This window comes from Colossoma macropomum, unplaced genomic scaffold, assembly GCF_904425465.1.
Source record: "Colossoma macropomum unplaced genomic scaffold, Colossoma_macropomum, whole genome shotgun sequence".
Classification (NCBI taxonomy): domain Eukaryota; kingdom Metazoa; phylum Chordata; class Actinopteri; order Characiformes; family Serrasalmidae; genus Colossoma; species Colossoma macropomum.
Window position 1 is genome coordinate 9,083,979 of NW_023494793.1, and position 16,766 is coordinate 9,100,744.

General features: G+C 36.8%; 1 protein-coding gene across 1 annotated transcript; it reads right to left on the reverse strand.

Annotated features, from left to right (window-relative positions):
• Window positions 1–1,938: 1,938 nt before the first annotated feature.
• Window positions 1,939–12,554, reverse strand: ppardb (peroxisome proliferator-activated receptor delta b). The gene is made up of 8 exons (XM_036578404.1): window positions 12,056–12,554; window positions 6,608–7,069; window positions 5,863–6,014; window positions 4,475–4,613; window positions 3,941–4,143; window positions 3,445–3,648; window positions 3,063–3,306; window positions 1,939–2,600 (listed from the first exon to the last, which is right to left on the reverse strand). The coding sequence occupies exons 2-8, from the start codon at window positions 7,008–7,010 to the stop codon at window positions 2,353–2,355; spliced, it is 1,593 nt and encodes a 530-aa protein (XP_036434297.1). The 5' UTR covers window positions 7,011–7,069; window positions 12,056–12,554; the 3' UTR covers window positions 1,939–2,352.
• Between the last annotated feature and the right edge of the window lie 4,212 nt (window positions 12,555–16,766).

Below are 16,766 nucleotides of genomic sequence, written 5' to 3' on the forward strand. Positions count from 1 at the left end.
TGAAAGACTGATGAGATCATGAATACTGCCACATGGGTGATCAACACACATCTATAGAAACCAACTTAGTGACAGTAATCTAAAAGATCTATGCTGTGTCAAGTGTAAGTGGCTTGCGAAGGAAACAAACAATGATTCCACTATGGTTTCCAGCAGCTGCTAGCAAATACTGAAAGGTTGCTGGTTTAAACTGAGTGAAAAGTGTGTATGTGCATTCACGACAAAGTAAACAAGTCAAGATTTCATATCAAACCAAATGAACACCCCGTTGGTTATATAGGTCATTTGTATTGTGCTCTTCAGCTTTACAGCAGCAAACATCTAAATTATGTCAGCACATGGTAGCATCTCAAATGCCTTCAAACAGAAAAAAAAACAAACTTGAAACAAAAAATGTATCAGGTGAAATATTCTACAGACATGCAGCTGGTTCTATCATACAGCCAATCTCATATCTGTAGGGTGAAAGACTAAAATCCTCTAAGCTATTTTATGTGGATGCAACTTTGGGGCAAACATTACATGATTATGGACTTTTAAAGGAAGAATTCACAAATCTGTATAATAGGTGATACGTGAACAAAAAATGAAAATGAGTGTTCCAATGAAATTCATTTTGAAGCATCTTAATCAAAATTAAAATTTCAAAATCACTGATCATTAAAGCAGTTTTGCATTCATCACCCCATCCGCATCAGAATAAAACTCTCCCACATAAAAATAGTGGTTTTTTTTTTTTTTAACCAATCTTCAGATGATTCAAATTATTTGCTGCTATTCTCCATAATGACTTGGCTTGATAACTGGAGTCTGCAGTGGGTGCTGCGTGCTTCCTAAATATCATCTTTTAGATGTTAACAATCCAAGAATAGCAGTATATGGCTAAAGCTTTTGCACACATGAAAAAAAAGTCCTCATAGAACAGAATATAACACTGTGAGAATAGTTGAAGAATGAAGAATTCTTTGTTACCAGTGAAAAATATTTCCATTTTAAAATAACAAATTCCTTTACCCAATCATTAAAGTGAACTACAATATACGTAATTTCCTACAAACATGACACATTGACAGTCAATAGCAAAGAAGCAAGACTGGCTTAAAGGGACATTCTGGCCAAAATTAAAAATGTAACCATTACTACATGGGTTGTAAATACGCCTACTCGCCTCTTACAGTGGTGCAAAAGTATTCTCTATGGTGAGATTTCCCAGTTTAAAGATTAGGAAAACTCCCTTCTAATGATGTATCTTGAAGGTGGAAGAACTTTTGAAAAACTACAAGCTCTTCAGGCAAGACAATTGAGGGTGGGCTGTTTGAAGGAGCAGAAGGATGTCAGATAGCCAACAGTTCTGCTAGGAAACAATGTTGTGATGGCTTTTATTTTTAGCCCCTAAATCAGTTGCTAAGCCAGCAATCAGGATTTCTTTTTATTTGCATAATGCACGTTGGGTATTGCAGTGAGAGAACACTGAAGGACAAAAACACAAAAAGGATACAAGATTGTGAATTCTGTCAAACTGATGAGGCTGAGGAGTGCAGTGCTGTGCTACAGAATATTACATAGCATGGCAACATAGGAAATGCTAGTTTTAAGCTGGAATGCCCCTTTAACTATGTGATGTATCTGATGTACTGTTTGCATATCTGTTCTACTTGAAACTCAAAATCATATACGGCAAATGAAAAGCAGGTCACTGGAGGAGGTAACTGCAGACAATAGAGTGAATATGGGCAATATTATGAATAAGGCAATATTCTGATTTAGCAGTGTGCATGTTAGGGAAACACAAAATGAACTCAGTATTTACTTTCAAAGCAACAAAGAAGTTGTGGACAAGCAAGAACATTTGATTCAAACAATGTTTCTATAACACTCTGGCACTGAGTTTGATACTGGTGGCCTTGACTAAATTCATGAATGGGCAAATAAAGGGACTCTTCTAAAAGTGTGTGTGGCAGCCTTGATAAATGCACAATGCAAAACGTTCTATAGAAACTATGTTAAGTTTTACTAAAGTCTATTTCAGAAAATCATTGGGTGTCTACATAACACACATCTTAGTTAGAATACTGTTAGATTTTGGGGTTATTTTGTGATATCTCCATGCTGTTGACCAGGTGGAAAGCAAGATGGACCTTAATGACAAAATTAAGATTTATTATGAAAAAAAGGAAAACAAAAAAAACCCACAAACCTTCTCCCTAAGAAAAAGTCAGTTTTCAAATACAGTATTTGTAAAACTCCATAGCAGTCTATATAAAAATCTCATGGTGTCTACCGCACCACGAAGACCTGTGTACAATATACATGTCTTTCAGTCCAGGTTAAGAGTCTACTAAGCCGTAAGACTTAGTACATGTCCTTGTATATTTCTTGTAGAAGTGGATGGAGGGAGGTCTCAGATTCAGTCTTTTTAATCATTTGGACCAGCTGAGCGTTCTCGGTGACCAGCTGCCGAAGGTCAGCCATCTTCTGCAGCAGTTTGGGGAAGAGGTGAGGCAAATCAGGATGGTGTACCCGCAAGTGCTGGTTCAGGGCCTGGAGGATGCTGTCCTGGATCTGCTCTACCTGCTTCACATTCATGAGTCCAGGACGGTCTAGACAGGGAGACAGAGCATAGAGCCATATATCTCAACTGAGAAGATTCCAAAGAAAAGTATAACTCATCATTTAAGTATTCTTTAAGGCACAGTTTCATAAAGCCAGCAGACAAAAACCTTTTTGAGAGCAAATAATGGGCATAACACTTGTTAAGAATTAATACTCTGTTGAATGCAGATACAATGATACATTGATCAGCTCGTGTTCCAAACACTTGACACCCTGTACAGAATGACTTTCTGTTTTTGACTACAGAACATTTAGATGACTTTTTTATAGAAAAGAGATTTTTCTATAAAACAATCTGTAAAACTTGTGAAATAAAGCCAGAATTGATTAAGAAGGTTCCTGACCTGATATTATACATTACTGGCATGAACTCTAGGTTTTGCATATTGGTGTACACCTACTATTCACCGTCACCCTTGCATCACCGTTGACACTGTTTAAACTCTCACCTCCGCACAATATGATAGACGCCACAAACAAAGCCAGGTCACTGTCATCCAGCTCCAGGGCGTTGAACTTCACAGCAAACTCAAACTTGGGCTCCATAATTTCACTGAAGGGTTTACGTAGACTACGTAAAAACTCTCTTGTCACAAAGCCCTTCCCATTGGCTACCAGAAGTCCATCTTTATTCATTAGGGATGGCAGCATTGCAAAAATAGCCTCATGGACACCATACTTTAACAGGGTTACCTGAAAAATGAGAAGGACAGGGAATACATTAAGTGCCAGGGGGAAAAAAAAAGGTTAAACAATGTACCATGAATTCTGTTTACGTTCTTCTGTAACACCTAGACCCATGATGGGCAAGAACTACTACACTATTTATACCTGATCATTGAGGTAGAGATCTATAAAGCCAGGGATGTTTTTGGCAAATTCTGTGAGCTCTCGAACGGTTTCCACTGTGGTGCACTGGCAGCGGTAAAAAACATGGACTCCAATTTCTTTGTTTGGGGGTGCACCATTCAACTGGTTCCAGACTAAGCCGTTCTCAGCTTGCCACAAAGAGTCCATATCATGAATCACAAAGGGCTGCAGGCAGAGGAAGATTGAAATTAGCCAATGCCACAAGAAAAAAAAAAAATGACGATGATCAGCACGTATTCTGAGGTGGTTGCCCATATAGACTCAAGTTAAATTATACTGCTACTAAACAGGAACCCGTATAACATAACATTTATCAGTATCTCATCATGTAAAGTCAAATTCTTAACACAGTCAAATGTTTAATCACACACACACACACACACACACACACACAAAACAAGCTACAAATAACAATTAAATTAGTTCTACACCCAATGAACACAAAAGGTTAAAATACCGGTGTGCAGCTGGTCTTGCCAGTGAGGATGCTTCGTGCTTTTTTCTTGGTCATGCTGAGATTCTTAAGGTAGGCTGTATTGACGTGCTTGGCCAAAGTCTTGAGATCAGAGCCTCCAGGGTTTAGCAGACTCTTCTCTCCAGCCAGCAGCCCTGCCACTAGCTTCTTCTTCTCTGCCTCAGGCATGCGCCCATACCGAATAGCTGTGGCATTACAAAAACAGGATTAAAATCATCTGCATGCAGATTTTGATTTCCAGCACATTCCCTACCTCAAAACTATTTGGCAACAACCAGGTAGATAATAACATGATGAAGGGAAACTTAAAGGGTCTGTCATTTGTACACACTGCGACCAACACTATGACTATATTTTCAGTACTTAACATCTCCAAAACATGTAAAGAAAGTATATGAAGCAAAAGATTATTCTAAAACAAAGCTAAACATAGCCCCTCTTAAAATTTACCAATGGCCAAACTCACTTTTTTCCCCTACAGATTTCATTATCCTTATTTGACTGAAAATTTCTCACCATCATGGGACATGCCAAGAGCCAGGCACTTCTGGAAGCGACAATATTGGCACTTATTGCGACTCTTCTTTTGAATTTTGCAGGTGCGCTCACAACGGTCATACTCTATCTTCATACGAATGGTGCGTCTGAAAAATCCCTGTCAAATAGAAAAACATGCAAATGTACGGGTATACAAAAAACACCTGTCTGCACAGTTCACTTACACTTACTACATTACAAACATAGTACACATCAAACTACTTGTGACACCACAGTGTGGGTTAGTAAGTTTGTACAGACTTCAGACTTAAATTTATTATGAACATAAATCACCTTCAAATTATACTCATTCTGTTAAAAGTTGTTTATAGGCTGTGGTTGCTCCCTCTGTCCACACCACAACATTATTTTTCCTGTATTAACTTTTCTATATGAATCTTTGAATATTCACTTTTGTAATCAAGTAAATCTATCAGGAATGCAGCATGATAACCTATCATTACTCTGAGGATAACCTACTAATCATTCTGTTAACTCTGTAGTCTTGCGCTAGACGTGATCTTGTAGCAAGCACACAAGTCTGGGGACAACTTGTAAACTTCTAGTGCTGAATTGCAGATAATTTCACCACAAAAAGAGGGCTCTACTTAGCCAATGAGGTAATCGGCATGCCAACCAACACAGAAATGCAAGCAGCCTATTGTCAGAAACCTTTTGCCATAGAAAAACAGATATTTCCTGGTAGGGTTTCTTAGATTTTTTTTAATGGAATACATCCTTCTACTTTCCAAAATTAAAGACAGTTCTGGTTTAAACGGCTAGAAACATTTGATATTTCATGTTTAGCTGTTTAGCTCCATTCACTTCCATTCACTTCAGTACTTTTAGCATTTTGCAGTCATGTTTTTGGGTATAATGGGAGAACGAGCAGGCTCTCCATAAACAGGCTCTGTCCCTACATTGAGCTCCACCTTCACAAATCATTGGGCTGGTTTTGATATTTCACAATCTGTTTGTACCAACACTAATAAGTCTACGGTCCCACCCACATTTCAGACAAAATTTTTCATAGTTGTCACCAGACATTCTCACTACATTCTCAATCTCATGTCTCGCACCACAAGACTATGAACTCTGAAGCTATTATCACCGGCAATACGAACAAATATACACACTGCCTGACTGCAGTCACACATTACAAATGCTGGGCTTGCTAACCATTTTTAAGCCAAATATTCTGTGAATGTATCTTGCGATTTTCACCTAATATTCTGCCATCTTCACAGCCTTCATCGGCCCTTCCTAAAGAAAAACTGGGCATACAAAGTGTTCTGGTGGTAATCGACAACTGAGAGATTAGGCTGGTACCTCAGTTGTTTTAAGTAGTAGGGAGATTAAACAGGTACCTTGCAACCCTCACAGGCATGCACACCATAGTGGAAACCCGAAGCTTTGTCCCCGCATATCCTGCACTCCACATTCAGTACTGTACCATCAGAGTCATCCCGGCCCAACCTCAACTGATCAGACAGCGAGAGAGAGGAGGTCTCCGATGGGTCTGAGAAAGAGAAAAACATTAAAAATACTGCAACAACTCTAATGGACATTCTAAAGTGAGCAAAATCCTGCAGTGGCAATGTGTCATTTGTACAAAAGAACTGTATTAATATTCTTTTTACATATTTGAAAAACAAAACGTGCATTTATTGACCTATTTTCATTTCCTTAACTGGCAATATGTTTTTAATAATGTACCTCTTTGGTACACAGTGGAATAACACAGCATAATATAAGCACAGTATATTCTACTAGAATGTTATTCAACAAAGTATGTGCTTATTTTTTGGCCAAAAATGATTTCTTAAGCTATTTTTAAATCCTAAAAAGCCTGGTGCGTTATATTTATTATCTAAATCTGACTAGTGTGTAAACAGTTCCAACAGCTTAAGTGCATCAACTTATGTTCAAATATAATCCTTAATCGTACCAAAATAAATCAAATTGTGGTAAAAACTGAGATTTCATTATGCATTCAATTGTTTTCAGTTGCATTCATTATGAGATTTCATTATGAAAATGAGATCTCATTTTGTTAAGGCATATCATTGTGGTGTATGTGACATCATCAAGTCCTTCTGGACACCTCTTTACCTGGGAATGTGCTGCCTGTTACAGGAGGGCTGCTATTCTGCTGTTTATCCTTGTCAACTTCATCCCCATTCTGAAGACTTGTTTCCCATGATCCCTTGCTGATGGGTGATACTCCTGTCCCTAGTGTGTCCGAGACCTCACTGCCTTCTCCTTCTCCTTCCTCGCCTGAGGCAGAACCTAACTCCTGAAGGTCTGATGTTCCTCCACAGTCAGAGGAGGTTGACTCTCCTTCATGAACCATTAACCAGGATGTGTCTTCATTGACATGAGGAAAGCTGAGGTCATGCTGGGGAGACTGCTCACCTTCCAGAAGCTCAGTTAATGCCATGGCCCCCTGCACCACGGTCAGCTCAGCCAGGGGTTCAGTCTTCACCTCAGAAGTAGCTTGCTCAACCTCCTCCATGGCTTTCTGTCTGCCTGCTAAAGTTCATAACCATCCATCATATGGCTATTATGGCCACCCTAACAGACAAAAAAAAAATCATTAACTTGCATATTTCAAAAGTCTCAAGATAAAGCTACCATTTGTTTCAAAATAAAACTCCAACAACTAATATGGCAGTTTGTTAACTAGTAATTTGTTACATCATTTGCAAAAACAATAATGTAGTGTCACAAAATGAGACACAGATATCTGTAGGCCCATAAGAGAGTACTACGAATGACTTTCCCTGCAGCAGAATTACTATTCACAGCCAACTGGTGCACAAACCAGCCTGCCATAACAATTAAATAACTAAATACAGTTACTGGAAAGGCTATGAAAGTGGTTAGCCTAAACAGCCTAAAAAATCTCAAAACATCCATAAAAATAAATGATATGTTGCAGCAGGAACAAGGGTGTCCTCTGCATTCAGTACATGGAAATCTGTAAGCCATGACTGACAATATTTATAGTTGTACAGTTCTGTGCAAAAGTCAGAAATAACTCCTCATTTATTTAACTTCCAGTCAAAACAGCCATTAAGTACAAGTTATTCATTTTTCAACATCAGTGAAAAAAGAAAAAAAATAATTTAGCAGAATTAAAAAAAAGCCTCGAGCTAAATATAATGTCACAATTTTCAGTATTTAGTGTGTCCATCCTTTGCCTTTCCCACAACGTCCATTTCTTCACAAGCTTTGCTTTCAGTTTTTTCAAAGGAGGACATTTTTTGCACACCTCAAGTTCAGCCTTAGAAGCTTGTTGTGTGTCCTGCTTCTCACAATCCAAATAATCCCCAACACATTCAATAATGTTGAGAACTTTGCAAATTTTCTTCTTTCTTCCCTCCTTTTTTTTCCTCAGTAATGGCTTCTTGTTATACACCCTCTCAGACCCACAGCACCGAGGCTTGTCACAGTGGAAATTTTAAATGCATTTTTTGTGATTTTTTTTTTTAATCTTTTTCAGTACAACAAATTGGAATCTTTAATATGCTCTGCACAGTACATTACTGTTCAATTAAGCCCATTTTTACTGCTTGACCTAAAAAGCACTTGATTAATCGTCAGAATACTTGGTACATTACATGATTACTAATGTAATCGATTGTGAGCCCCATCCAGAATGAACTATTAATATATATATATATATATAATATATATAAAAAAGGATTATATAATAATCAGTTCAGTTCTGAGTGCGACTGCTGTCATGCCATCATCAAAAGATCACTTAAGAGGTACCACCTGTCATATATAAAGCATTTCACCCACCAAACTAACCTCACTTAAATCACTGCTATAAACCTCAACAGTGTCCATGTGACTTTTATTAATATTTGTCTGTAACATCTGCCTGTCACAATGAAGCTGCGTTTGAGTAATGCAGATCTTTGCAAATTCAAGGGTGCTAAGAACATTACTCCTGAAACCATGACGCATATTATGAGAACAGTACAACATCTGCACTTCAGAAACTGGAGAACAAGAATTTATTCATAAATAAACAGAATTCATTCCACTTTCTCTTTCAGTTGTATCTAATATTACTATTAAAAAAAATGGCCTTGTGCATTCACAACCTTTTGGCACTCATGGTGCAGAAGGCAGGCACCTTCTACACCGTGGAGGTGGTGTTTTGTTTAGCAAAACAGTGGCAGCACAACAATCACTGATAAAGAGAGTAACACTAGACAAACTCAACCTTTTAATAATGAAATGGTGTGAGCTTGTTGACGTTTGTTTTTCCACCATCTACTGGAAAAAAGGGGAGCGAAGAAGACAGATGGAGTAAATAAGGTAGTTTCCACGACATGAGAAAATAAATGAGTCATTGCAATCTCACTGTCCAAGATTTAAAGGGCCTCATGCTTAAGGGAGCATATTATTATTAATCCAACTAATTTTTAAATCATTCCTTTTATTAGCAGTTTAGATTAAATCAGTGTGCTGTTATTAGTATAATGATTAGGCCTGAAGCTTAGCTGTAATGATATTAACCCCTTAAATGGCCAGGGCCCACCGGCAGGCCCAATGTTTTACCACACACTTCTATAACATAAGAACAGTGGAGCTGCACACTTGAACCAAAGAACCAAAAAGATGGTTCTTTAAGGGTTCTTTAGTAAAGAAAATGTTTCCATATAGAACCATGAACGCTCAAAGAGCCCTTTGCATGATTAGAGGGTTCTTTGCATCGTTAAATGGTTCTTCAGACTGACGGAGAATGTGTTGTACGTGGTTCTACTTGGAGCCTTTTTGGTGAGGATTTTAAGCAGCACACAAAAGGGTTCTTCTACTGTTATAATGTCAAACTTGTAAGGATAGAAGAGCCCTTTTGGTGCTATGTAGAGCTCTTTTCAAAAAGGTTCTCCATCAACGCTTTTACAATGTAAAGAACCACCTGATTATGCAAAAGGTTCTTTGAGTGTTCACGGATCTATATGGAACCATTTTCTTTACTAAAGAACCCTTGAAGAACCATCATTTTTAAGAGTGTAGTTTGCATTGTAGTCCATGTAGTTACTGCATAATAAGCTGTACTACGTAATAAGCCTGGGGTTTTAAGGGGTTAACGAAGTATTAAAAGTTTTAAAATGACAATTTAATAGGTAAGTGCAATTGTTTCTGTGGTAAATACTCATAGTCCACAATCTCCTCAATTGACACAAACATAGACACTGGCTTATTGCCTAGATTTTAATCAAAACGTTTCTGCTGTTAGCACGAGTGCTTCGGTTATTTCCTAATGAATATTCTTTCTAAAGTGGTGCTTATTCTAGACTAGTTAAAAGGGAATTCCAGCATGTACCTCTTTGCCATATATGTATTTTGGACCAAAACCTTAAATTAAACTATCGTAAAATGATTTAATAACTACTTTATGTAATAACTTTGTCAGGTAGCTCCCAGAGCAATCAAATGCATCAGACTAGTTTCTCTAGTAACTAACTATACTGACTGACATCTCTGTTGTGCCCACCCACTATGGTTCGTTTATGTAAGAGTTTCACTGCAACCACATGTATGAAAGAGGTCAAGACTGATGGATAATCTGAAGATTTGATCCACTGATGTCACATTAAAGGAAACAGAGTAGCTGCACAGCTGAATGAGGTCACATCTTTAACCGCTCTAGATATGGAATAAATCAATAACAAGCCATGAAAAGAATGGAAGTTGAAAGCAGACAGAGAACAGTTTGCACTCCATGGCTTTTCTGATAAGAGTATTATCATGTGGTCATGAATAATGTGTCCATACATAACACCCATACTGGAAATTCCTTTCAAAAGCATGTATCCCAGCGTTTTGACATACAGAAAAAGGAAATACAAGGTCATCAGGTGCATAAAGTACATACAGAGTAGAAGCTCAGAAAAACTGTTGGGACTTGTCAGTAACCAGTTATGCCAGTTCCCTGTAACTGTAACTACACCAAAGTTTCCTGAAGAATTCAATCAGTCGCCCACAAAGAGGAATTCTATAGGTCTTTGTGAAAATGACAAGAATATGCCTGTGGCTAAGCTTCTTATTGTTTTGCTTTGCCTCAAAAGTACAGTTTCTAGGGCAGCGTGGCATTTTTTGAAAACCACAGCAGCACGCTGAAGTCATGAGCTGATACTGATAAGCCTGATCGGCACACTATTTGACCCAAGCTCTCATTTACAATTTTACAAACCCGTTATTATACTATTGTATTGTTCATATTTCATTAGATGGGCTGCTATTTTGGCATAGTCATAATTACTATTATATTATATATTATTATTTCATCCATGTAACATATGGTGCAGCAATTAATAACCCTATGCATATTAAGCATAACAATTAAATCACAAACAAACTATACAACCTGCATATTCTCTCTCATATGGTCTATATGCCTGTCTCTGATTATAGTTTATACAGCCTGTATTAATAGATTGCTGACTGGGGTAAATGTACTTCAAAGTATTCAATTCTACAATCAGCGTGGCCAATCCACTTTAAAATACAAAAAATGACAAGGATAACTTGCGCTGGCTGACTTCTTCACACAACATAAACAACATTTGAGCTTTAAAGCAACAAACAAGTGTTTATGAGAAATGTACTGTACAGTCCTAGTCACACCGATTACCAGTCACTGCGCCATGTAAATATCTTATTCTGACTTAAGTAAAAGCTTTTAAATGGTACTCTTTATGTATAGCTGGTTCCTGCAATCTGAGACGTCTAACTCCATGAGGGCAACCTTTCTTCACTGTTAAAAAAATATAAGTAGCAGGGCTGCCATGTTGTTGTTGCTTAGCCATCCCTGACTCTTTCTTTAAATGACACAGCTTAACCAAGTTACAGAGTCCAGTATAGAGAACAACCCTTCAAACATAACGCTACTAGCCCCAGCTTGCACCAAAAGTCACCGACGTTGGCTTTTAAGCTAGCACGAACATGATAGCTAGTTGTAAACGGTAACATGTATTGACATGTAACGGCTGAAACGCTGAAGGTCACTAAACATTTGTCATATTTAGACTCAACAAGGGCAAACTCACTGATAACATGCTGCTTCTGCTGAGTCTGTAGTATCAATTTCGCTACTTCTTTAATACTGGGAAACAGCTGGTTAGCCAAACAGCTAGCCAGCTAACGTTTGTTTTATTGAGCACAAGCTGGTTTTACCTACAAAATATAACCTAAGTGGCTCACATAGCTGGCTGAATGCCTGGCGCAAACCAGAAACCGGTGACGCAAACTCAGAACAAATCAAGTCTGCGGAAAAGTGTCTTGTGTTATTTGTCATAGTTTCTGTTAGGGAGCAGCCTAGCTAGGCTAGTTAACATTGTGTTGTCAAACTCAGATAATGTTAGCTGTAGCTATGCATAACCTGTCAGTGAGACAGCAGCCAAGTTAAACAAACTAACGTGATAGTTTAGTTTTTCGACAAAGCCTAAACGTAGTTTTACCCTTATCTCACTTATTTCGCTTATCTTAAACGAACACAAACAGCCATCCGTAGTCAGTAAGTTACCCCATACGTACCTGCTCTTGTGCTTTATGAGCTAGTTTTTAAGGTTCCCAGGACGAAGGATGATGAGTGACCACCAACTTTCGTCCTCTTTTGTAAATATCAACTATTTCCAAGCAGTGGTCTCCTATACGTGCCGATTGCATGGTCAGACAATAGCTAACTTAGTTTAATCCTTTAGCTATATTCCTGTTGTCTGACACATCAGTCCGGCGTATCTGATTCTCTCATTAACGTTACATGGTAGCCAACTAGCTAATGTGTGTTAGCTAGCTAGCTAAGCTAGCTAATGCGCGTCGTCCTGTCAGACGTAAAAACCTAAAACATTTCAAATATTATGCTATTTCTGTCGTTTTGTTTAGTACGCGGATTAAGATGTTGTTAGAACAGTCCAATAAACACGTCTATAATGTGCTCTAGCAAACTTTGGCGGATGTTTTTCGGCAAATCTACCGCCAGCTCTGGTTATTCCTCCGGATTGACAGCAAAACCACACAGACCCACAGTGCGTCAAGCGTGGCGTGAGTGATACGTGCTGCGAGTGGGAGTGTTTATAAGGCCGGTTTTAAAGCATTCTTTTATGGGAATCTCACGCGTTTGCTTAGACAAGGTGTGAACTGTGAAAAATATGTATAGCCGTTTAGTAAATATTAATAAAGAGAAACATTTCCATAATTGTGCCTTGGTCCTTCATAATTATGACATAGCATATCGTAAATATGACGTAGTATTTCATAATTATGACGTAGCATCGCATAATTATAACTTACTTTCACATATTTGTGACTTAGTATCTCATAATAATAAGATCCAGTCTCATAATTATGACATTAAATCTCGTAATTATGACTTAGCATCTCATTATAATGACTTACTATGTCATAATTACGACGTACTAACTCGTAATTATGACTTAACATCTCATAATAATGACTGTGTCATAGTTATGACTTGGCATCTCATAATTCTGACTTAGAATCTCATAATTATTACATAATGTATCATAATTATCACTGCATTTCATAATTATGATGTACATTCTCATAATTATTACTTAGTATTTCATAATTATGACTTAGCATCTCATAATAATGACTGTGTCGTAGTTAAGACTTGGTATCTCATAATTATTGATTAATTTATCATAATTCTGACTTTGCATTTTATAATTATGACTTACCTTCTCATAATTATGATTTAGTGTCTCATAACAATGACTTAGTATGTCAAAATTATTACTTAGTATCTCAGAATTGTGACATCTCATAGTTTTGCCTTACATTCTCACAATTATAAGAAACTTTCTCATTATTATGAAACACTAAGTCATTGTTCTAAGATACTAAGTCATAATTATGGAAAATGTTCTAATTGTTTAGACTCACTAAATGGCTACATATTTTCTTCAGTGGCAGAAACAGGCTTCACAGAGCAGGATTTCTCAGGAAACTGAATATATGAACTCAATAAAGCCAAAAGAAACATGTTTTTAATCCATTTATTCTACATTTTCTGATATCAGACATTCAGTTTGAACAAGGACAAAGAGTTGTTTGTATTAGTAAAAATAGGGAATTCAAAATGTTTAATTCTATTTTAACATAATAATAGGAATTGGAAAAGGAATTGTATGTTATTTAAGTATATAATAATTCAGTTCTCTGTAGTAAGAACGGCTTTTCTCAGTTCACTTTAATGGAAGGAACAATCTACTGGTATGAATTTGATTTTTATGTGATATTTCAGTTTTCACAAGTGAAAAACTAAATTTAAAATGATGAAACTGAAATTATTACATATTCAAATGGAATTCTGATTATTGAATTGAATTGTTCACATTAAATTATTACATTTCAGACTAAAAATGTTTTACACTGATATGTGTAAGAACTAAATGTAAATAAGTAACACTTCCTTTTTTACTATTAAGAATTTAATTATGTAACATCCATGTCATTCAATAATGTAATAATTAGAATTTCAATACTACCTACCCATTTTAAAAGAACTACTTCAAGTTATATCTCAAGAGAAGAAACTTAAATATGGCATTGTCTTCGAGTTTAGTGCACAATGCTTTTATGCTATTTTTTCCCATTATGTTGGCACTAAACTAAAATATAACATATAAAACATAAAATGTAAAACATAAAATAGACAATGTGCCATAACTTTTGCACAGGCTACATTTTATGTTTTATTTTTCCCAGTATGTTAAATTCAGCAAATAAACAGTAATTGTGCATTAAAACGTGCAAAAGTATGGTCTTCATAGAGAATGTGCACCTATTTTCACTTAGAAAATCAACAAAATGTCATTTGCCCAGGGGCGCCTAAACCTTTGCATGCGACTGTGTATGTGCGCTGTCTCTCTCACATCTGTCTCACTGTTATCTATGCTCAAGTCCTTTATGAGCTGAATCAGGTGTGTTGCAGCTGGAAAAACTGACCTTAAACAAGGCCTCTGGAATTGAAGTTGAGAAACACTGCTCTAAATTTAACCCTTGCTCTACAGGCTCTGCTCATACCAGGCATAACTGCCATTATAGTATTAGGTTACTAAGTTAGTCTTTGTGGTGTGTGTTCAGTCTTGCACAAGTGAATTTTTTTTTATTAGCTTAGATCAGTGATTCAGTTTTAGGTTTTATCCACATTTTAGTGCTTTCCCTGCTCTCAACACGCCTCATTTGACTCATCGACTGATTAACAAGCTCTTTCTAAGTTAAACTGGTTCTATTAGAGGAGGGAAAGCACAAAGGGTGAATCTCAAACAGCTCCCTACTCCCTATATAGTGCACTGCATAGTCATGAAATGATGGCTTCTACACCTAAATCGTACATCAAATGTCCAGGAGATACATTTGGGATTCAGCAATAGGCTTCATGTCTCCCTATCAGACATTTAATGCACTATTTGACTGTAAAAGCCACACTTTTGTGACCTATGTAGTGCACTATATAGGGAGTAGGGAGCCATTTGAGATTCAGCCTAAAACTCCTAGAGGAGCCTGTGGCTTAAATTTAACACAACAATCAGAACAAAGTACAGACAGTAGATGGTGCTATAACCCAGACAACACTGCTTCTACACGTCTTGGAAGGTTTCAGCTGATAGTTTATGTAGTCAATGCAAGCAAAGGTTTCTTATTTTGAAATACTGTGCTGCAGTTTGGTTGGGTGTGGACCCGTCATGGTGTGGAACAGGGGTGTCAAAAGGGTGTCAAAGAGTAACATTTTACCACATACAGATCCAACTACAAGAGGCGGATTTAGTGATTGTGGGGCTCTGGGCTAAAGGTAGGAATGGGGCTGTCTGGAGACACATTTTTAAATCAGTTGAGACTCTGGGATCTCAAGTGGTGCAACTATCTACACTGCAAAAAGTGATATCTTGGCAAGTGAAATCTTAAATCTAGTTGATATTTCTAACATTTCCCATTTTGAGAACGTTATAAAATACCCTATATTCTTCCACTTATGGTCCACTTATGCATGTGTGGGTTTATGTACCAAAAACAGTAGTAATTCTTTTTTATGTGACCATTTTCCAGCCTCTCTTAATCCCTTATAATTTACCAGGCTTGTTTCTGGCTTTAAGATTAACACCACTGTACCTTTAAGTCTGGTATTATGCTTTATTCAAAAATCAATCCAGGCTGAAACACTCTTTATAACTTCAGTGAAAATGGGTGGGGCTGAACTGCTGTAGTGATGAATCCAAAATGGTACGTTTTGAAACTTTAACGTTAATGTTTACATACTGCACCAGCATTTATTTAAAAAAAAGCAGGGGAATTTTGGTTTTCCATTGGGAAGGCCTTTAACAAATATTTATATGCATTTTTTGCTTTTTAAAAAGTCATTTATTAACTTAAATTATTAAGAGAAATCTCACTATATAGGCAGTTCTACTTGTTTTAGGAAATATGCTTGAAAAAGGCAAATTTATCTGCCAGTGTTAATTTCACTTAATACTTTCCCATCACAAACACAGATATGGGATGCATTTTCATGTTAAGTGTAAACAGGGCCTAAAGCTCCTTCCTGTGATTTAGAAAATCAACCAACCTAATTTGACCAGGTGTACCCAAACCTTTGCATGCAACTGTATATAATTGTTCTTGATTTCCTGTCATACCCAATAAAACTTTATGCCCTACGTTTTAAAGTTTCCTCCTAAAAATGCTCAGCACAGTTGTTGTACATCACTATTGTGAGTATTTTGTAGTATGTATTTTGTTACATCATATTTATTTGGTTTACATTAAGCACACATTAAATTACAACATTTTACAATATGATATAGTTTGCAGCACATTTACAAAACAAACAAGCCAACAAAACAAAAAAGTCCCAAGAGCTCTTTCCGATGTAATTTTATATTGGTTTTACACAGATGCTACAGCATTGTATACAGCATGGCAGTATAATCATTGACTTCCAAAAGCATAAAAATTATTCATTCCCCTGAGTAAAATGTTCAGTGAATTTTTTTCAACAAAATAAATAAAAGGATGTCACTTTTTTCTGAAATACTTTCGAAAAAGTAGACTTGCAGAACCATTTTCCCACTTGAGGTCTATGTATATTCTTCTGTGAGTGGGGAATTAATCTTTTAACTTGGAACAAATATGTATTTATTAGAATTTGTTCCTTGTTTGGGTGAGTTATTATGGGGATACAAGTTAAAATAGCACAATTTGGGGTTTTAGTTAAGAATTATAT

Coding starts and splice junctions, on each gene's coding strand:
- ppardb (XM_036578404.1), bottom strand. CDS start 7,010: ATGGAGGAGGTTGAGCAAGCTACTTCTGAGGTGAAGACTGAACCCCTG. Junction 3,649..3,940: donor GCAAGACCAGCTGCACACCG/GTATTTTAACCT, acceptor CTCTGCCTGCAG/CCCTTTGTGATTCATGATAT. Junction 3,307..3,444: donor ATCTCTACCTCAATGATCAG/GTATAAATAGTG, acceptor CTCATTTTTCAG/GTAACCCTGTTAAAGTATGG.